Source organism: Peromyscus californicus, unplaced genomic scaffold (genome assembly GCF_007827085.1).
Source record: "Peromyscus californicus insignis strain IS unplaced genomic scaffold, ASM782708v3 Scaffold_9__1_contigs__length_137607984, whole genome shotgun sequence".
Classification (NCBI taxonomy): domain Eukaryota; kingdom Metazoa; phylum Chordata; class Mammalia; order Rodentia; family Cricetidae; genus Peromyscus; species Peromyscus californicus.
Window position 1 is genome coordinate 100,840,029 of NW_026294617.1, and position 22,260 is coordinate 100,862,288.

The following is a 22,260-nucleotide window of genomic DNA, read 5'->3' on the forward strand; positions in this document are numbered from 1 at the left end:
AATGAAATATTTTTTTCCCTGATTAGTCTGTAAGGCTGTATTTCCTTTGATAGCTGCAGCCAGCAAATCTAAGGTTGCTTAAAGGATCTGTCTGATCGTCCATAAGAAGCCACTGAAATGAACATTAGTTCCTTTGTGAGTGAGAAGAGTCCACACCATGCAGAAAATAACAGTTCAGACAGACTTGCTACAATTAAGTGGAAACAGCTGTGTCCGGCCAACAGCGAAAGCAGGGCCTGGGGTCCTGGACCACAGTCTCAGATTCGTAGTTGGAAGGGCATTTTAAATATCTTTTAATTCAGTCATTCATTTAAACATTGCCTTTCCCCATCTCCAATTCCTGGCTGAATACCCTTTGGCTTCCAAGGCAGCCCACTGCTTTTTGCAATTTCCCCTGTCTATCTTGTTGGGAAACAGTCATGTTTGTGTTAAGCTCCTCCAAGCTGAAAGAGAAGAGCAGGGTATCACCCATTAGAGATGCAACATTCACATAGGTCAAGCATATGATTATTGCCTTCAATGAGTATATGGTCCGGATGGCATTCCCTACTGGGTAGCTTGCACGGACTTCAAGAAGCTTTTGCATTGATTAAATAGTATTCAGTCACATGGAAAGCTGCTTGGGTCCGGTAGTGGTGGCACAGGCCTTTAATCCCAGTACTCGGGAGGCAGAGGCAGGCAGATCTCTGTGAGATCTAGGCCAGCCTGGTCTACAAAGCGAGTTCCAGGAAAGGAGCAAAGCTACACAGAGAAACCCTGTCTCAAAAAAACCAAAAAACCAAAAAAAAAAAAAAATAAAATAAAAGCTGCTTGGCCTCAGGTTGTCTTTTGGACCATTAAGAGAATCTGGGGGATGCCTGTACTGGGAACTGGGGGATGCCAAGGGGAGAGTTTCCCTGGGAGTCCTCCCTCAAGTTTTCCAAGTCCCTTATGTTGCCCAGATGGCCATATATACCCGTAATTACTAAGTAACAGCAAATACCTGTCCTCATTCCTTTCACTAATGCCTTACTGTGCCGTTTTCGTTTTTCCTTCTCCCAAGTTCCCTTTTGTTGTTCTCTATAGATTTCCGAAGCATCTACAGTCATCATTTTTGTCCATCCCACCTCTCACTGATGAACATTGCTAGACTTGGCAATCTCAGACTTCTAGACAGAGCACGGAGAACTTTCAATTCTATGACAATGTGTGGCAGCGTTTACTCAATTTTACATGTCCATGGCCATTTATAGTTCCAGGGGGAAAGGTAACTCTCATTTCATAGAAGTTTGCAAATGTTGTCTAAATCCTGTCCCTATGTCAGTTTTGAGAAGCCATACTCTTGTTTCATTGTCAAAATATCAGTATACGAGAAAGGTACCCTTGAGACTCGGTTTGGAGAGTAGGATTAATTAAATTAATTAAAGATAAACATGAGCTCCCTGCAAAGAGATTTTTTGTATCTTTAAGATAAAAATATAGCCTGCCAATTTTAACTGATTTGTGTGTAAGTCTGAGTAAGGAACTATAGTATTGATTGCAAAAATTTCTTGGCTCCTGCTGCTGGTGTAGAATACCTTTCCATGTAAATGGATTTGGGTCCTCTCTGACAAGGAAACATTTCCCTTCATATAGTACTTATTAGAAGTTTTACTGTAAGTTTCTCTGCCCCCAAATCATAGTGCCTTCAGTATAAACCAGTGTTCTTTTCTTCCGATGAGGGAATGTTCTACCCTAACAGGTTTGCAGTATCTCTTCATTGGTTTTCTGAATCTTCATTGACTTGCCTTGTGTCTACTTTATGGTGTCCCATTTGGTTTGTTACCCCAACTTCCTTTCAATCTATGATACCTTAGTTTTATTGGAATTTCTGGATATATTGAGTCCCATTTCCACCATAACTTAATCTTCCCCACCCCAATGACAATTATTCTCTGAACTGGGGGCTTGTGTTCTTATCACAGGACATCAGGTCACAGAATATCTCATTCTGCTATGGACTTATTTTGTGCGTACATTTTGTTTCTCAGTGCAGCGTAGCAGGAAGCTCCTGAGTAGGAGATGTGTCTTGTGAACGCTGACCATAATGCAATAATGTAATAATATTGGAATAATAATACTTGTAATTGAGCTTCGTGTTTTATGAAGTCTTTCTTAAGTTAGACCTGTTAAAGCATTAAACCCAGCTATGAGAGCATAGTACAAACTCAAGAGCCATATATGGAAAGGACATGATACCAAGAGTCTAATGGTTACTGAGAAAAGCTGCTTAAGGAAAGCCAGCACATCAAACCCTTGAGGCACTCTGCAATTCACACCTTGCTACCTTCCTCACCACTGTACATGAGTTCCATGCAGTAGACAGTGTAAGCTACTTACTAAGGCGAATTTTTTGTTGAGAATCATCTGCTCCACTAAAGATGATTCATTGTGGAAGAGGTGGGGCTGCATGTGACTCCACATGTGAGGGAACCACCAGAACTCATCCACAGACCCCAAAAGACAGTCATCCCCTTCATCTTCCTCTTCAGTTCCTGTAGGGGCAGAAATGATTATTCAGTTAATTCCAACTGCATCTTCATCTCTCTCTCTCTCTCTCCTCTCCCTCTCTCTCTCTCTCTCATTTATCTATCTATTATCTGTATCATCTGTCAGTTATGTAGTATCAATATAATGTACATTTATCATCTATATTATTACCTATCTATCAATCATTTATCATGTACTTTATTTAGAAGACACCATTATCTCACATGCATATAAGTCGCTGAACCCAAATTTAGCAAAGGAAAATCTGTTAGGGAACAATCAGAAGCTGTGACAAAAATTTTTAAAAGTTTTTTTTTTATATTTTAAATTATGTGCACGTGTGCTTCTGTGTGTGGGTATCTGTATGTATGTGTGGTGCCAGCAGAGGCCTCAAGAGGGTGTCAGAGCCTCTGGAGCTGTGTTATAGCTGATTATGAGCCATCCGACATAGGCCAATGTTGCGGAATATTTCTTTACACTGTGTGAAGATGTGTCACTGTGATTGGTTGAATAAAGAGCTGAATGGTCAATAGGTAGGCAGGAAGAGGTTAGGCGGGACTTCCAGGGACAGAGAGGACTCTGGGAAGAGGAAAGGCGAAGACACCAGAAGACTCAGAGCAAGTTGGACACGCCATACTGAGGAAAAGTAAAAGCCATGTGGTAAATTACTAGAAGCAGATTAATTTAAGTTATAAGAGCTAGTTGCAGGCAAGCCTAAGCTTTCACAATCAATAAGTCTCTGTGTCACTATTTGGGGGCTGGTGATTCAAAGGTAGTCCGACAAGAAAGCTTGTTACAGGTTGTAGTAACAGACCTCTGACTCTCTGAAAGAGCAGTACACACTCTTAAGTGCTGAGCTATCTCTCCAGCCCCAAAACTTTAAAAAAGCTATTAAACATGAGATATGAATATCAAAACATTTTAATGTCATCTTTAAGATTAATATTTAAAACTAATATTTAATAATAAATATAATCATTCAGAAAGACATTAGGCTCTTTAATCATCAGAGTCTTTGTACGGCTTGTAGGATAGAGAGGATGAATAAGGCACAATATCAGGTATTTTACAAACAGCAGGACTGCAGAAGAGGACGTAAATGATTTTGACACGGCTTGTACATTCAGATGCAAGAAAGTAGCTTCCTGGTGTTGGCACACAGTGGTGTCTATGGCAGTTCCTTGCCTAACCTTTCACAGTGGAAACAGAAAAGTTTCTAGAGGCTTCTCCATTATCATCTCATCCTGAGCTCTACCGCCCTAGCCATGAGACTCTGACAGAGTTAGTTGGGGCTCCCTAGTGTGTGAGCTGTTTCTAGGCTGCTTTTTCTGCTGCCCCTTCCTGTCACATGTAACTTCTGTCTTTCCCTGTGTCTGTCTGTCAGCATTCCTTAATTTTCCAGCTAGTTTAATGAGGGGAGAGAGCAACAGATCTCAGGGTCCTTTAGAAAGATGGTTCAAGCATGATAGTTATCCTTCTCTGAACATCATAGTAAAATTTCATTTGCAACTTTTATACATTGGAAGCATGCTGGATTTAAAAGAAATGATTCTACCATCTGACAGATTTATCTTAATTCACAGGAAACATAATTTTATGTCTTTCATTTTTCTTAATAGCTCTCTTTATCTGACTTCCTTGAATCCCAGTTTGGGTATATTTTAGATCAGAATCAATTATGTTGAGTGGCAGTATCTATTTATTACTTTCAAGACGATGATAAAACAAATGAAGTGAATGTAGTTGCCTGTGTTTGGATTACTCTGGCATCCTCTGTAGGAACCAGAGGATAGAAATGAGAAGTCACAGCCCTTGTGTTATTACAAATGACTCTTGAGCCCAATAAAGTCACTGTCAAGAGCACCTTATTTTGCTATATGTGTACTTAAAAACCTTACTCTGGAGTGCATCCTCCTTTGCTTTTGCATTGTAAACTGCCACCAACTGAGACACCAGCAGAGGTAACATGGCTGTGAAGAGTTTTACGGCACTGTGCTGTTCAGTTCTCACAACACCCTATCAAAGGTCACAGGTAACTTCACTTTCTCAAATAAGGAGACTGATCTTTACAGAGGCCAAGGAGCAGGCTCTGAGTCAAAGCGAAGGTTAGAAGTGCCCTGAGTACCAATTTAATTAAGCAACTCCACATTCAGGGCCCTTAATTGTTTTTCATTGGCCGAATATGGACTCCGGAAATAGGGTCAGAATTTCCTAATTCAATACCATAGTGCTTTCCATATTTTCAGGTAATTCTGATGCAATCAGAATGGACAGATGTTCTTACTTACACTTAGCAGTGTTTTCCTGATATGTTCTAGCCTCACCAACCTGTAGACATCAGAACTCTTGTTATCACCCAACTTCCCCAATGAACAATTGCCAATTAAATAATAAGCTCTATAGGAAAACTGCACTCTGGTTAACTGAGGGTGAAGACTATCTTCTGGTTAACTGAGAGTGAAGACTGTCTGGGCACTTTACTAGCTACATAACTTCGGGCCCTTCAAAATCCAAGATAATGTTGAAATGAAAATAACTCAAAGAAGGAAAGCCTCAGGCTGGAGAGATGGCTCAGTGAGTGGTTAAGAGCACTGGCTGCTCTTCCAGAGGACCCAGGTTCTATTCCCAGCACCCACATGGCAGCTCACAGCCATTTGTAGCCCCAGTTCCAGGGGCTCTGACATTCTTTCATGGCCTCCACCAGCACCAGACACACATATGGTGCACAGACATACACACAGGCAGAACACCCATATGAATGAAATACATTTTTAAAAAGAAAGTTTTTTTTCCTGAAACAAATTTTTTTTTACATTAAAGCAGCCCCAATTTTCTTTTTCCCTTCAAGACTGAGTAAAAAGGACAGTTTTCAACAGAGGCAGGAATCAATTACAAAGGAAGACAATGTGCTTTAATTAAGTTTTATAACATCTAATTTGAAAGGCTGAGACTTAAATTTTAGATTTGTTCCCATGAAAAATGATTTCTCTGGTCTTAGACAGCCCTGGCTATAACTGTGCAGGACCTTTCCTCTTCTACACAGAGCATGAGATCTAGCCACCCTTGGCTCTGCCTTCTTCCTGTGTGCGCAGGTCTCCTGTTGATTTAGAGAGAGCACCCTCGTTGTGAGCTGTGAGAAGTGCTTTTATTAGAAACAAAACACCCCAAAACCATAACACAAGCCTTTCATAGCTTAGAAGGAAGGGGTTGGACAAATGACATCATTTCTAGTGTCCAGGGTTGAGAGGAGAAGACTGAGTTGCCAGGAGACATTTGTGTGTTTCCTGAGTTTGGGCTGCCCTGGTTTTAAGTCTATAGTTCTTCATCTCGTCACCTTCCATTTGAACATAGAATGAAGCCCCATAGACTTGTGTGTTGAAGGTTTGGTCCTCAGTGTGGTGCTATTTTGGGATGGGGCAGAGACGTGAAGGGTCTAGTTAGAGGAAGCAGGTCATTGGAGATGGGTCTCTAAGAGCACACCTCCTCCATAGCCCCTTTCTCTTCTGTTTCGTGACTGCTATGAGGTTAATGGCTGCTGTACCACACACAGCCACCGTGATGCTCTGCCCCACCACAGGTCCAGGCATGATGGGCAAAGCAGACCATGGGAAAAACTTTAGAAAACAGAATTCAAACCCTTTTTCTCTTAAAACTTCCCACAGGTACTGCAGTAACAGCCTGGGTAATACAACCTCTTTCAAAGATACTATATATTCAGTATATTTTCTGATTCCTTCTCCACATCTTGATTTCCCTCTCTTTACAGATGTCAAAGCATCTAACAGCTTGACATTATGGAGGTGACCATGGACAGTCTGTTTCTTTAGGCTTTTTCTATTCTCTGTTGTTAAAGGCAGCAGCATGGTGGGCCTAACATTGCTAGAATCAGGACCTGAGCTCCTTGTACATTGGAGATCCTTTCATGGGGAGCACTCCATTGTTTCTAGTTTAAGAAATCTTTGAATATACAAAACTGTAAATCTGTGACTAATAGGGAACTTATTTTGTGGTTTTTCTCAGCTCTGGTTCAAGCTACCTTCTTTCCATGGTAAAGTTCAGTAAGCAGCATGAATTATTGGAAAGCCCACCCTCATCAGAGATGAGATTAGTGTGTTTCTATAGACCTTGTTTCTTTCTCCCTTTTTAGCTTGCTGGATCTGCTTGTTTCCATCACACAACTTACTGGAAGTACCTTTGTAATTAATAATAGTGTTTGCTTGTGCAGCCATTGCAGTTTGGTTCAGCTTTCTTATAACTGCTTTGGCTAATCTTGGCTATTTGAATTTTCATATAAATTTTAGAATCATGTTGCCAATACCCACCAAGAAACTTACTAGAATTATGTCTGAGACTGTATTAATTATAGATCATGTTGGAGAGGACTGAATTCTTAAATCTAGTCTTCCAATCCTTGGACATGTTTCAGCTTTTTAAAGTTACACCCAATACAACTGTATAATTCTAAAACTTATTCTGAAAACTTTGTTGATGGAATAGTAAATGATACTTTGTTTTATTTATCTATGACTTTGACGATGGTGTGCAAAAACATAACTGATTTTGTATATTGCACAAGACTCAAAAAAGCTATTAAAAAGATAAAATTGACATTTAAATGAACTATTTTCACTATCCATAAACATGGAGGGAGAGCAGACAGCTCAGACAGTGAGAGGAAAGAGCTTATAATGCATGTAACTGAGAAATCACCACACAGAATGGCTCAAGACTCTACAAGTCAGTACCGAAGAGAAAACCTAGAAACAAGTGCTCCTCAGAAGAGGACCTCAGACAGCCAGTAATCCTGTGCATAGCTCGCTTCTTATTCCTAAGACATATATGTGTGGAAACCATCATATGAATTTCTTCATTCCCACAGCACAGCTAAAATTTTACAGGGAAATAACATGAAACATGAGGCACAGTCCTCAGACAGCTAGAAATACACACTGAAAAATACACACAGTTCATAAAATTGGTTGGCCTTCCCTCTTCAAGTTTTCATGTAAGTGTCGTGTGAACAACTACACTCTGGGCTGAGATCCAACAGAAAAGCACTTATGTCCTCCGAGGGACAGGGATGAATGCCTAACAGGATGATCTAAGAAATGTCAAAGGCTAGAAATAACCGTCTACATTGCAGGAGAATGAATAAGGTGTTGGTATGCACAAATGAAATGCTACCAAGAAACATAAGAGAATGGTAATCTATGCACCATATCTGTGTGACTAACACAATGTAGGACAACAGCAAAAGCTGGATATGGTGAGTTTACACTTACGTAAGAGCCAGGTGCAGCTGACAAGGTACTGGTAGCCAGGGGAGCAGTTTAGAAGTGTTAGAAGCAAGAGGCTAGAGACTACAAGAAGGGGCTAGGATGGGGGTAGAATAATGCTTCTCTTGCTCTGCTTGAGAGTTAAACAACTGTGTACAGTTTGTGAAAATTCACTAATGATCATGTTTGTTATTTATGGTCTTTTCTGTTTGTAAATCACAGTTCAACAAAAAGAAGGGTCATTAGAAAAATACCATAAACTTTAGAACCATTAACATTAACATTTTCTTATTTTTCCTCCTTCCTTCCTTCCCTCCTTCCCTCCCTCCCTCCCTCCCTCCCTCCCTCCCTCACTCCCTCCTTCCTTCCTTCCTTCCTTCCTTCCTTCCTTCCTTCCTTCCTTCCTTCCTTCCTTCCTTCCTTCCTTCCTCCCTCTCTCTCTTCCTCCCTCCCTCCCTTCCTACCTATCTGTCTGTCTACCTTTCCTCTTTCTGAGACAGGGTTTCTCTGTGTAGACCTGGCTATCCTGGAACTCCCTCTGTAGACCAGGCTGGCCTTGAACTCAAAGATCCCCCTGCCTCTGCCTAGAATTAAAGGCATGTGCCATCAGTGCCCGGCTCATCAATATTTTCTAAAGGTTAAAAGTAGCATGTTACCTGGAGTTAAATGAAATGAAGAAAAATGGGGGAAAGACATAAAGGATGCAGGAGAGGGGGACAGGAGGGAAATGTGATTTCACACCGAGTGGGCAGAGGAGCCTTACCTGTGTGATAAAATTTCCCTGAAAATCCAAGGTTGAACGTAAAATTTGTGATTTGTGCACGCAAAAGATTCTGAGTGTCAAGCAGGGCCTGAAATACAGAATGAACAAAAGGTGTTTCAGGATGACAAGGTACTAAATGGCTTTATATACATTCAAAGAGTAAAAGCACTCTTCAAATCCAATGGTGGAGTGTGGCTAATGTTGAGATTATATAGCACATACATGTACTAAGACTTTAGTCCGTAAGAAATCAGAAGAAAAAAATGTTGCCTGTGAAAAGAAAAGTTTAATCCATATGTATGAAGGAAGGAGTGTATATCTCTTTTTACCCCTCAGGGACATAGATAACCAATTCCAAAAGGACATTCAATTTAAATGAAGCTTGGCAAGAACATATGTAGAAAAAAAACACACTGGCATTTCTCAGATATATATCTTTGTTCTTCAAAACACAAAATTCTTAACTTTCAAATCTGAGATTCCCAAAAGATAATGATTGCTATTCCAAAGAAGGTATCAGGGTAAAGCAAATTTACAATGTGTCCATTAAAACAAGCAGCTATCCATGATGGTTCATCTTGACTGAGGACTGGTTTGGATGGGATTATTACTAATCCTATGGGATTAATAAAGTGCACCTCTGGATGTGTCTATGAGAGGATCTGCAAGTGGGATTAACTAAGAGATGTGGTCTCTTGAATATGAACAGCATCATCCAGTAGATTGGGACTAAGTTGGAATAGATGAGAAAAAAATGGAGAAAGCCAGCTAGTGTAGGCAGGCTCTTGTTCTGTGCTTTTGTGCTTCCTGGCCGTCATGATGTAAACTCTGCTCTGATGCATGCTGTGTTGAACTGAAGCCATGAGTCAAAATAAATAGCCCCTCTGTCTAAGCCAGGGCAAACATTTTGCCAGTGGTGGGCAAGCATTTTGCCAGTGGTGGGCAAGCATTCTGTCCCCAGTCAGAGTCCACGCAATGCATTTCTCATAAAGGGTGAGCTGGAAACCTGGTTTTACTTTTAATTCTGCTGTCTGTGAGTATTTGGTGGACTTACGTTGTTTCTTCTCCTTTACTTCCTGATTCTTATTTAAATTCCAACAATTCCAATTACTATGTCCCTCCCTCCCTCCCTCTCTCCCTCCCTCCCCTTATCTCTCTCCTGTGTGTGTATATGTCTTTATAACTTAGTGTCCACCTCAACCAAACATAAATAGAACTGCTGGTTTTCAAAAACATCTTGGTTACGCATGAGGAGACTGAGGCAAAAAGATCCTAAATTAAAAGCACAGACATAGCTTAGGCTCTCATGGTGACCTTCTATCCAGATCTTTTTTCCTTTAGTACATCCAGGCCCACAACTAACCTTGTGTTCTCAATAGCAGATGGGATGCTCAGCAGTACCTGAACTGCCATGTTCAGAGTCTCTATCTTTTTATTCAGTAACCACATGATGATTGCCTGCTTCATCAGAATGCAACTGTCTGTGTATATGCAGAGGAAGAAATTCTTTCTTCCCAAACTTCAACTCATCTAATCAATCATTGATTATTGAAATGAAAGTATGTAATTGTTTTCCTAACATTTCTTTGTTTGCAAGAACTAACTCCTTGCTATGCATGACTGAATGATGTGCTAAGTTGGTCTACGTGACACTGATGGATGGAAGGCCTGCAGGTAGATCTCCACACCGAGCTATGGGAGTGTAAAGCTTAATTGATGTCAGTGTCACTGGTGAGAGGTAAGGTCTTGTTCTTATAAGGGTGGGGCATAGAATGAGCACAGGAAGAAAAACTGGATGTGTGAATGTGCAGCAGTGAGGAAGGGGATTTCTTCTTTCTCGCAGGAGCTGACGAGCTAGGCTCTGTTGCAGGGAGGGGGCTGTACAGGTGTAAATTCTGTGCCCTTTCCTTTCAGCCCCTGTGGCACTTACAGTGCAGTCTTTAAAAGGACAGGCCCGGACGTCAGCTGGTCTTAACTGGAATTCTGGATCTCCCCCTTTCCACTTTCGGGCATGTTATTAAACTTTCAAAGCCCCACATCTCATCATTGTTAAAGTCCGGGTAGTAACACTCACTTCAGAGCTCTGTCTGAAGATTAAACGAGACAATTCGTTTGTGCTGTTGGTGCAGTGACTGGAACATAATCTGTGAGCAGCACTGAGCTTGCTGCTCGGCCATCCCTGTTGCTGCAAGTGTCGCTACAGCTGACACGCTGTGACCACCGAGTTCTAGAAGAAACTCTGCGGTGCTTGCTTGAGCTTGGTCTTCATTTTTAAAGTTCAGACGGTCTTCTGACTCAGAGTATATTGAGGGTGAATCACACATGAGAGAGTGTTGTGGGAATCTAAGACGGTCTTCTAATAAAAAAAATCCCAGAGCCAGATATCAGAGTGAAAGCTGAAAGATCAGAGAAGCAGAGCAGCCAGCCACTAGCTCTTACCTCTACAACATCCTCATCCCCAAGAAAGTGAGTCCCTGTTTCCTCACACCTTATATACCTTTCTCTGCCCAGCCATCATTTCCTGGGATGTGTGTGCCTCCCAGTGTTGGGATTAAAGGTGTATACCACCTTTGCCAGGCTCTGTTTCCAGTGTGGTCTTGAAATCACAGAGATCCAGATGGATCTCTGCCTCACGAGTGATAGGATTAAGGGTGTGTGCCATCACTGCCTGATCTCTTTGTCTAATCTAGTGGCTGGCTCTGTCCTCTGATCTTCAGGCAAGTTTATTAGGGTACACAATATATCACCACACATGAGTGTTTAGTGAACTTTGCTAAAAAGCCATTAAAATATCCATCTATATCTATCTGTCATCCATCCATCCATCCATCCATCATCTATAATATCTACCTACTATTTATCTAACAATTATTTTGCTATATTCTACCTATGCCTTCTATCATTTACCTTCCATCTATCTATCTATCTATCTATCTATCTATCTATCTATCTATCTATCTATCTATCATCTATCTATCCTCTATCTTTAAATATCATTTATATATCACCTGTCTATGTAGCATCTACCTATCAACCATGTCTACCTATCTATCATCTATCCATCCACCTACCCATCCACCCACACATCTATTCATTTCTTAGTGTGCTGTCTTTATTGATTTACAATGTTTCTTCTGCCCCTTCCTTGCCTGTTCTTTTCTTCCTGTCATTGTTTCTCTCCAGTTGAACAATCTATCTAACTTTTTCTGTATGACTTAAGTCTTACCTTGCTTCTTTTCCTATTTTACTCCAATTCATCTTTTATTATTCACTCAGTGGCTAAACATTCAAAATCTTCTATAAAATTATTTCTTGCATATCAAATGACCCTACCTTAAAACTGGGAAGCCACCATTCTTTCCTTTTGTCTTCTGCCCTTTTTGTTGGAACCAGCCCTCAGTGAATGTTTTGTGACAATATGCTAATTTTTTTAATGTATAGTTGTGATCACTGTTTGTTAGGAGAAAACAAACAAACCTCTTATTTCTGGGCCTTAGAAGCTAAATTAAGTTCCTGCAAAATAATATCTTTAACAACTAGAATATATGGATTCCAATGACTCAACTACCCCGGTGGTTGCCAGTTTGAATATTTCACACATTTATAATATATTTTAAAAGCAAACACTCAAACACTTAGAAGATATACTGGAACATATGGTCATACTAATTATGCCATGTATGGTGAGATGGTACATCCTATTTGTCAGGCTGATTGGACTGAGAAGTGTTCAAAACATTAGTAAAGTACGCCTGGAGATGCCCGTGAGGGCATTCTAGAGGTGGCTGGGTCCTGAGGGCTCTGACTCACTGACTGGACCAACTCCTGGTGGATTCAAAATACGACGGCATTATTGGGAGGTGAACAAAGGGAGGGGTGGGGCCTGGCTGGAGGAAGTAGGATACTAGGCCTTATCCTTGGGGGTTGTATGGTGCCCTGATCCCTCTGTGTACCCCCTGTCTCTACTTGTAGGCCATTACAATGCACTGTTCGGTCCACCCACACCCTCTGCTGTGAAGATGCTTCTGAAACCAGAAGCCAAAATCAATCTTTCTTCCCTTAAGTTCTCTCAGATATTTGGTCATAGGGATAAAAACTGAGTAGTCAACACATGGTAAAGAGGGAATTTATGTCCAGATGGTATTTGTGTACCTAGGATAAACAGCAATACGTCTCATACTTAAATTGATTTTACAAACCAGATTTTGGGAATGTGCATGAAAAAAATGTCTTATATTTATGCATTATTTCCATTGTTTTAAAATATACTGAAGGTTTGGGTAAAAAGTTTAAGTACCCGGGAATGTTTTGAGACAACATCCTTTTCCCTAAGGTTGTTATTATTAGAATGATGTGATGAGCAGCGTTCTCATCACTATGAACAAATACAAAAAAATGATTCTTTGTTTTTATTCTCTATTTGTGATATGTCTAAAATGATGCGACAGTATCAAAGACCAGCAGTAAATGAAATTATTGCTACAACACTAAAATGGAAACAAAATACTGCATAGATTTTGGGCAAGCAAGCCCTCTCTGGGGAGTAGAGGATGATGGAAAAGGCAAATAATCGTGCCTATTCAGACATTAGTGCAGGAGCCTTGAAAGCATGGCACTTAGTTTTAAGTGTGTTCGTTACTGAAAAGTAGTACTTTTATTTTTAGGAATTCCAAAATATAGCATGTATTTAACAGTATGGTAAATTTTTACAATTCCGTATACCATTGATTATTTTTAAAACAAGACATTTTAAAGTCATCTATTAAGATAGTATTGTTACTACTCAATAACTAAGTCAATTTGTATACACGCAGATATAAAGGAATAACAGAGTCATAGAGATAGCCATTGTGCTATACAGAGGAATTGGAGTATGCTAAAATTAGAATGAAAAGAACAGGTTTGCATTCTTTATTTAATAGCATACTATGGATGGGCTTTATCCTTTCACCCCAAATTAAACCTTCTGATCAATGCAGAATACTGTTCACATCAAATGGCTGTACTATAATTGATTTGATCATTTCTGCTTATTGTACATTTGAGTTCCTTTCACTTTGGCAAACATAAATCTTGTTCTCTGTATGTCTGTATTTACATAGTAAGAAACTATCCCAAGAGTCAAGTAATTCTGTTCACTTTTTAATAAACCAACAAACTGCAGAAGATTTGAAAATGCTTTATAGAGTACTGAAAGGGAACATAATGTCCAATAAAACTGTAAGACATTTGCATTCAAACATAATTCACAAAAATTTAAAAATCATTTTTAAAGCCTAATCTATATGCTGTTCTTTCTTAGCTTTTCAAGTTCTCATTATGCAAAGTCAAGAACATTTGCAAGATCTGGTTAAAGGCAAAAACAGATCTAATTTAAAGAAATTGAGCTCCAAGGATTGAGTCAAATGGAAGCTTTTATGTGTCTTTGGATTTCACTCAATTTTCCTTAACAGAATGAATATACCAAAGAGAGAAAATGAGAGGCAAAAATTAAAATTAAACATAATTGCAAAACATTTTTGTATGAGTCGTTTTTATATTCTGCAAATGTGTGACACTCTTCAGGAGAACATCTGCTAATTTTTCATTTCTTATTTATACCACCTAGATAATATTTTGAACCACTTCATCATTTGTAAGTGAATAGACTAGGCTAATAAGACAATCAAGATGAGGAAGACGTTTTATATGTTGAGATTGTGCTGGTTAGTTTGTTTGTGTTAGTTAGTTAGTTAGTTAGTTAGTTAGTTAGTTAGTTAGTTAGTGAGTGAGTTTGACAAAAACTAGAAATGCCTGACAAGGGGGAAGCTAACTGAGGAGTCCCCTGGGACCCCATCTGTGGGCATCTCCTTGGCTACTGAGTGACGTGTGTGGGGCCACCCTAGGCTGGTGGTCCTGGGCTGTATCAGGAAGCAGGCTCAGCAACCCGAGGGGTGTAAGGAAATAAGCAGTATTCCTCCATGGTCTCTGCTTTGGTTCCTGTCTCCAGGTTCCTGCCTTGAGTTCCCTTGGTGATGGGCTACGACAGAGCAGTGCAAGGCAAGCAAACCCTTTCTTCTCAAGGTTGTGTTAGTCAGTGTTTGATCACACCCGCAGAAACCAAACTAGGACAAGTATGCTTTTGAGCAGGAGGGAAAATATGTATTGTCAAATATGTAAGTACCTACATTTGCGGAATTAAATAAAAGCAATTGGGTAGCTATTCATAAAGACCTGTATTGTGTCTCTATGTCACATATGTACGAATTCAAACATCAGAGCTACTCAGTGTAGTGGTGCTACCCATTTCAGATGAAATGGGGAAGCAGCTACAAGTCCCTACAGCCCGAACATGTAGAAATGGAGCTGTGGCTCCAGGAGGGCCCATTGACCTTTTTACCAAGCTTGAAAACTTCTTTTTGCCTTGCCACAAGATTCCATCTCTGTTTCCTCTTGCTACCCATGTAAAAAACAAAAACCATATGCCTACAGTTTCCGGCTGTATTCCAAATGTCTCCTTAGTAACGTGGGTGTCTATTGGCACTACATAGGAGGTGTCCCAATCAGCTGTGTGACAGGAACCATCACAGGATTCCCAGTCTTTCTAAATGATGTTATCGAGTTCTTACTTCCCCACAGGAATATTCACGCTTTTTATGTTTGCTCTGTGTTAGCAGAGTAAGGACATATACGTTTGTGTGGAAGGTAAGGGGAAAGAGTTACATAGTAATATTAAATTGACACATCTTTTAACTCATCTAGAACATACATTATGTATAAACTTTAAATTATATGCTGAGGGTTATTTTTCTTCAGTTTTTGGGCTGAGATTGGCAAAAATGATTGTAACTAGGAAACAGAAAATTATTAAGTGTTATTCTTCACTGGGTGTTTGAGATTTTTATGCATATTTTATTTAGTGTTTGGCTGATACACATACATAGGCAAAATACTGATGTACTTTTAAAAGGAAAAATAAATATACAAAGCAGTTCACAAATCCTTATATTACAGTATCTTTAGGGGACTATTAGTTATCATTTAACTATTTAGAAAAAGGATTTTATATGTCATAAAAATATTTTAATACATGTAAATAATGTCATCTAGTCTTTCTAAGAAGTAAAAATGCTAAGTACTTACAAACACACATGGAAAAGGCCCTCAGCATCCTTCCACTTAAACTTTAAAAGCAAACTGGGGCTGAGGCTATCCACTCCATGAGGCAGTAGCTACATTTATTGTGTCTCAGCATGATGTTAGGAGCTGGCCATGCAAGCATATTTGTTTAGTGGGATAGGAGTAAATTTTTGATTGATCAATCATGAAATCAAAAGGCTTGTGAAGCATCTGTATGCTCATTTACTTCAGTATTCTTTTACTCTTTGGTTTTGTTTTTATAAACTGGAATCTTGATAAAAATGTCATTATAACTCAAGCTGAAAAATAAAATTGAAAACATTTTACTTCCTTTTTTTTTTGAGAAAGTATGTCCTGTGTCAGTGCTTCTCAGGACTGATTGAAAAGAAATATAGGCAAAAAACAGTTCACAATCCTAGTGTGTCACCCTTAGGAAACTATCAACTACATCTCATAAATCTACTACATAGAAAAGAGTTACGCTAGCACAATGATTTCAATAAGTTAAAGATTTGCTCTTAAGTAGCAGTAGATCACACAAAAATCTTACCAGAATGTAGACTCCTGGGTTCTAACCCAGACACTGAGCAGTCCTCCTGAAGCAAGACCCAGGGTGATTTTTGTGTGTGTGGCATCACACCACACTCTAAGCATTAGCAGTGTGTTTCCTGATTTGGAATGCTGATAATTCAAAGTAGCTCTAGTTCATTTATGGACCTGTTCTTTTCTTCAGCATCTGAAAATGTGCGGAAGACTGTTAGCTTAGTAGGTTCCTGATGTATAGTAGCCAGGAGGTAGTCAACAGCTCCATGAACAACGTAAGTAATAGACATTGTGTATTTTCAAATTAAAAGTCTTATAAACGATTTAACTTTTGAGGTTAAGGTGAATTTGGTAGCAGTTCTGGGAACTTCACTGGCATGGATGTACTCTGGGTTTAGTTTTTTGTTTCAGTTTGAATGGGAGATGAGTTACCCAGGTAGTTGGTACCTGAGAGGCTGTTTTTGGAGGAGATTAACATCAGAAACAGTAGAGTCATACTGACTGCCTTCCTTGTTTTCAGGGGGTTTAACCAGATCAGCTGAAGATTTGAACAGAACAAAGAGAGGAGAGGGGACTCTTCCCACATGACTGAGAGGGGACTCTTCTCACATGACTGTCTCAAACTGGGACATTGGTTTTTTTTTTTTTCCTCTGAGAATCAAACTGAGATGTGAAACTTCAGTTTTTCTCCCTCAGAAATTGTTTTTCCATAGTTAAAAGTATAAAAGTTCACTTCAGCCTGGCTGGGGGAAGCAGGTAATCAGACTGCCTGGACAGGTAAAGCACATAGCATACGTAGGCAGCTCCATCATGCGGAAGGCAAGTTTGAGGAAGCAGGTGCTCATGGGGTCCAGAGGAGGCTGGAGAATCACCATTTCATACTGGAAAATGGTCCAGCCTCTGAGGACAATGGCTTGGTGGTTCCTTACAACATTAAATAGGATCACTTTATAATTCAGTAGTTCCACTTCTAGGTAGATACTACAAAAACTGAAAAGTTTTTAGACAAATGTTTGTACACTAGTTCATAGTAGCAAGAGTCATAATCACCAAATCATGAAAACAACCCTGAATGCCTACTGATGAATAAATGGATGGACAGATTGTGGTACATGTATAGATGTGATAGTATTCACCCATGAAACCAAATGAACCAATATATGTCATAGTACAGATAAACCTTACAAGCAAGCAAGTGAACACATAGGCAGGAATGTCCCCGACTGCATGAGTCTATTTATGTGCAGTACATGAATCCACAGAGAGGGAAGGCAGACTGCTCACAGGGTCTGGGAGTGAGAGAAAATGATACATGGGTGTGGGGTCCATATGATGCAGGGATAGTGTCTGGGCTAGGCAGAGGTTGTGGTTGTGCCTGGGCATAAAAATGCTAACAGCCACTGTTCTAATTTGAACTGGATGGTTAATTACACAACAGTGAATTTCACCGCTGTGAACAGGAGTTTTAGAGTTTACAACTGTGAGCACCCATGTCTGTGTGAGTTTACTTGAATTACTAAATAGTGTTTTCCCAGTAGATGTCTTCTGTCCTTCACGCTGACATCAAGAAAGTTTTTCACAGTGTGAATTCAAACAGCCAGGCTCGTTGGAAGCACTGCAACTGGTTTGCAGCACTTGGTCTGGCTTCAGTTTTACCCCCTGTCACTGTCCTCCTGGTCACCTGGCTCTGGCCATGCTGGTCTCCATGAGAATCCTGGTTACTTCTCGCCTCTCAAGGACTTCAGTACTTTTGTTAATTCTTAAAGACAAGCTTTTCCCACATACAAAGTTTATTCAGTTTTCCAGATCTCTGATTGCATAATCTTGGTGTGGCTTTCTTTTGTCTTCTATATAATTAAAGAAAGGAAAAAACCCTCAACTTCAATAAGGTATAATCGACAAATAAAAATTATATACATTTACAGTGTAAAGTGTCATATTTTGAGACATATATACATTGCAAAATAGTTAGGCCAAGCGGGTGGGTAAATCATTGCTGTCAGCTGAGAGCCCTTATTGAGGGGAAGTGAGGCTCTCGGGAATCTGTAAGCTATGAATGGTTCATACAGACCCAGGATCAGTCTCTTGAACCCCTTTGCATAGCTTCACACCAGACTGCACAACTGGTTTGCGGTGGATTAAAATGCTTTATAATTTTCATTGATATAAGCTGGGGAAAAAAAGACACAAATGTCTACTTTGCCTAGCAGCTTTATTTCTCTAGAACCTACAAAGCCTATGAGATCAGAAAGCCACTAGGAAGAAAGTAGAAAAGTTGAGTTTTGTTATGATCTGGATGTGCTACCGAAGTTCATATATTGAAATTTAGTCACCCATGTATAATAACCGGAAGGGCTGTAGGATGATGGAGTCACGAAAATGGGGATCTCCTAGATGAACTGGGGTCCCTGTACAGAACTAGATATGGTGCCTGCCTTTTCTGTCCCTTCCACAAGTTAGGGTGTAGCATTAGCATCTGCTTCCTGGTATTGTGGCAATAAATCCATCTGGAAAGAAATGCCTGGGCCTTGGTGCACATGGAAGCTGCTGCTGCCACCTTCCAGCCTCAAGACTGACAGAAAGAGTCTATCATGTAACAGTTTCCAGTGTGGTAAAGCATGATCCTAATTAGTCTTAACAATAAAAACCCAGAGTCAGATATTAGGGTGAAAGCTGAAAGATCAGAGAAGCAGAGCAGCCACAGTCACTTCTTACCTCTATGAATCTTCCAAGCAAATGGGGGGATCCTGTCTCTATGCATCCTCAGACTGAATGGGCCAGATACTGTCTCTATGAATCCTCAGACCGAACTGGGGTGGGGGAGGTGGATCCTGTCTCTACAAATCCTCAGACTGAATGGGCCAGATCCTGTCTCCACCTCTCAAGTGCTGGGATCAAAGGTATGAGATTCCAAGTGTTGGGATTAAAGGTGTGCACCACCACTGCCCAGCTCTGTTCCTCTTTTAGACTGGATCAATCTCGAGTAACCCAGGGTGGCCTTGAATTCCTCATCTTCCTGCTTCCTCAAGTGCTGGGAGTAAAGGTGCATGCCACCACTGCCTGGCCTCCTTGGTTAAATAGTGGCTATCTCCGCCCTCTGATCTCCAGGCAAGCTTAATTTGTCAGAACACAAACAAAATATCACACAACAGTGTGGAATGTTTTATTACAGCACCCTAACACACTAAGGCAGATTTAATTTTTAAGGAAGGTAACTGTCACTTTGAATGGCTTCCCTTCTCACATTATTCTGGTAGGATTTGGGATCTAGTTTCTGAAGACAGAACAAATTAAATTCTATAAACTGATCACAAAGAAAGATGTTGAAGAAATTAATGAAAGAATTAGGCAGGGGAAGAGTGAACCAGCCTAAAAAAAAAAAATCACACATATATGCAAATTAGGGTATGAGGAGAAGAGGACACATCTCTCTCACTGTGTCTGTCCTCCGCGCTTCAGTGAGAGTTAACGTCGTACCATGGAATTCTAAGTCACATCGCTAATTCAAATCACATTTAGTGAACGTCTACTGTGTGTCATATCTTTTGTTAGTTGCTGGGATAATCAAATTAAATCTGTCATTCAGTGACAGGATGTTTTGAGGAGAAAATGAGATTTTTTTTTAAAAAAGATCTTTTTATGCTTTATCTGAACAAATGTATAAAGTGATCATGATAATTTAAAATAAAATCTTGGGAAAATTGTTCACATTGTCAAGTGGCATCCTTGAATGAATTCTAGATGTCAAGGTAATTTAGATGTCAACCCTTCTCACTTAGCTTCATCAACAGGCCTTCTCATCACCAGGGAGTCAGGACAAGGGCACTCTCGTGTCTAGGCCTTGGCTTTTCCTGTTTTTTCTCTGTTACTGAAACCCTTTTTATATGATCACATCTGAATCTTTTATGTCTTCCTTTACACAGTACATTACCAAGGAGCTTTTTCTGAAATGAAGAAAATAGCCTTAAAGCCTTTGCATAGGTACGTGTATAGCCCCGAGGACCAGACACCCTTGTGTCCTTTGCCTCACACTGGTTTCTCCACCAGACTGACCAGGCCCCAAGATGTTATTATGTGTACTTATTGTTCCCCGCTCTTTGCTTCCACTGAGCATAAGAGGCTCCTGAAGGGAGTCTGACTGTTTCCTCATTTGCATGTTGTCCAGTGTCATGGAGTAGATGCCCAGAAACATTTGCTGAGTAAATCCATGCATGCTTGTAATTTGCAATCTGAGCATTTTAGGTCTGACCCTGACGTACAGTTCTGGGTTAAAATCAATGAGGCTGCAATGCCGCAGTTTGAGGGTTAAAATCAAATCAGTCAGAAATCCAAGAGGCTATTCAGAAAGATAATAAACATGTCCCCTGGAAGGATGGTTCCTGGCCTGATCCCAGCTCCCTGGACTCTGAGTAACTTTTCCCTTTGGCCAAGTATCTTTCCCAAGTCTCCTTTCTTATTGTAGAAAATAAAAGAAAGTTTAACAAAGGAAAGCATGACTAATTTGTGGATTTATAAGTCTGCACTATCTTGACACTGCAGTAACGAGGCACCTGAGACAACAGAGGCATGCCAATCACTGTATAGATAGACATGGACACAGGGCTTTGAGTACTTACGATAGCTGAGCCTGACCGCTCTGCAGCAGGCACGGTCCTGAGGGCAGAGGGCACCTGCTACCCCTGGAAGGGAAAGACCTAGGGGTTCTTTCATAAAGATGGCCTCCATTTCCTCATTGGGTATGAATAGTCAGAACCTAACTAGAGCGTTCTTGCTTGTCTATGAAAAGATCACATTAGTGACAATAGCATGTCAGAGCCGAAGACCTTACCAACGGCTGACCTCAGTGATTTTCATGTTGTCAGAGCTACATGTAGGAAGCAGAGACTCTGGAAATGGTGCGAGCCTTTTGAAACCTCAGAGTCACTCCTATTGACACACCTCTTCCAATAAGTCCACATCTCCTAACCCTTCCCAAACAGTTCCACCAACTGGGGATTACGTATTTAAATATCCGAGCTTATGGAGGCCATTTTCGTTTGAACCACCACAAAGGAAATCACCTCAGCTTCTACCTTGTTTTCAAAGCTCATGTGTTTCTTCTACTCAGGATCAATAGTGTGCTGTCTCACTGGAAGCCTCTCTTACTTTTTGTGTGAGTATGGTTGCCAGTTTATGTGGGTGAACCTGCATGTGGACAGAAGTCTATCTTGGCCATTTCTCAGGAGCTGTCTACCTTTAAAATGTTTTGCTTTTATTTATTACTATTGGGGTGTGTGTGTGTGTGTGTGTGTGTGTGTGTGTGTGTGTGTGTGTGAGAGAGAGAGAGAGAGAGAGAGAGAGAGAGAGAGAGAGAGAGAGAGAGAGAGAGGAGAGCATGTACACACACACACACACGCATTCATGTGCATGCTGTGTATGATGTGTTTGTGTGAGTGTAGGCAAGGAAACATATGGAGAACAGAAGACAACTTTTGGGAGTTGGTTCTGTCCTTTCCTGTAGATTTCAGGGATCAAACTCAGGCTATCTGGCTTGCCTAACATGAACATTTTCCTGTTGACCCAACTCACCAGTCCTACCTCTTTTTGTTGAAACGAGGTCTCTCACTGGGACCTAGGGCTCACTGATGAGCTCAAGGATCAGCCTCCCCCTTCCTCCCTAGGGTGCCAGCACAACCATTCTGCCTGGCTCCTGAGTGGTGCTGCTCAGGTCTCCAGGCTTGCCCAGCACTGTACTGACTGTGCCAACTTACCAACCCAGCTTTGTATCGCCAATGTACCTCTTTCCATAAACTACTTCATCTTAGGCCTCTTCCCGAAGAAGTGAATGCATCAAAATATAAATACAGAGCAGACGCTGTGTGTAACGGATGCGGGAGTTTCACCCAAACCTGGTGAGGCACACAGCATCAAGCTAAACTTCGATCTCTGAAATCACTGAACAGAATATCGGAGAGCACAGCCACTTTGCAACCTCTGACAAGTGTTTCTTCTAAGAGGTCACAGGCTTGATTTATATTTCCGGCTTGTAATTGGTAAGGTGACTCTAAAACC

At 40.5% G+C, this 22,260-nt stretch overlaps 1 protein-coding gene across 3 annotated transcripts in view; it reads right to left on the reverse strand.

Moving 5' to 3' along the window:
* The window catches only part of Ndst3 (N-deacetylase and N-sulfotransferase 3), a 154,820-nt gene that overhangs the window by 92,795 nt on the left and 39,765 nt on the right, over positions 1-22,260 (reverse strand). For all 3 annotated transcript variants that reach the window (XM_052730197.1, XM_052730198.1, XM_052730199.1), the window contains exons 3-4: positions 8,548-8,635; positions 2,359-2,513 (exon numbers count right to left, since the gene is read on the reverse strand). In XM_052730197.1, coding sequence (XP_052586157.1) covers positions 2,359-2,513; positions 8,548-8,635 — 243 coding nt within the window. The remainder of the gene's footprint in view (positions 1-2,358; positions 2,514-8,547; positions 8,636-22,260) is intronic.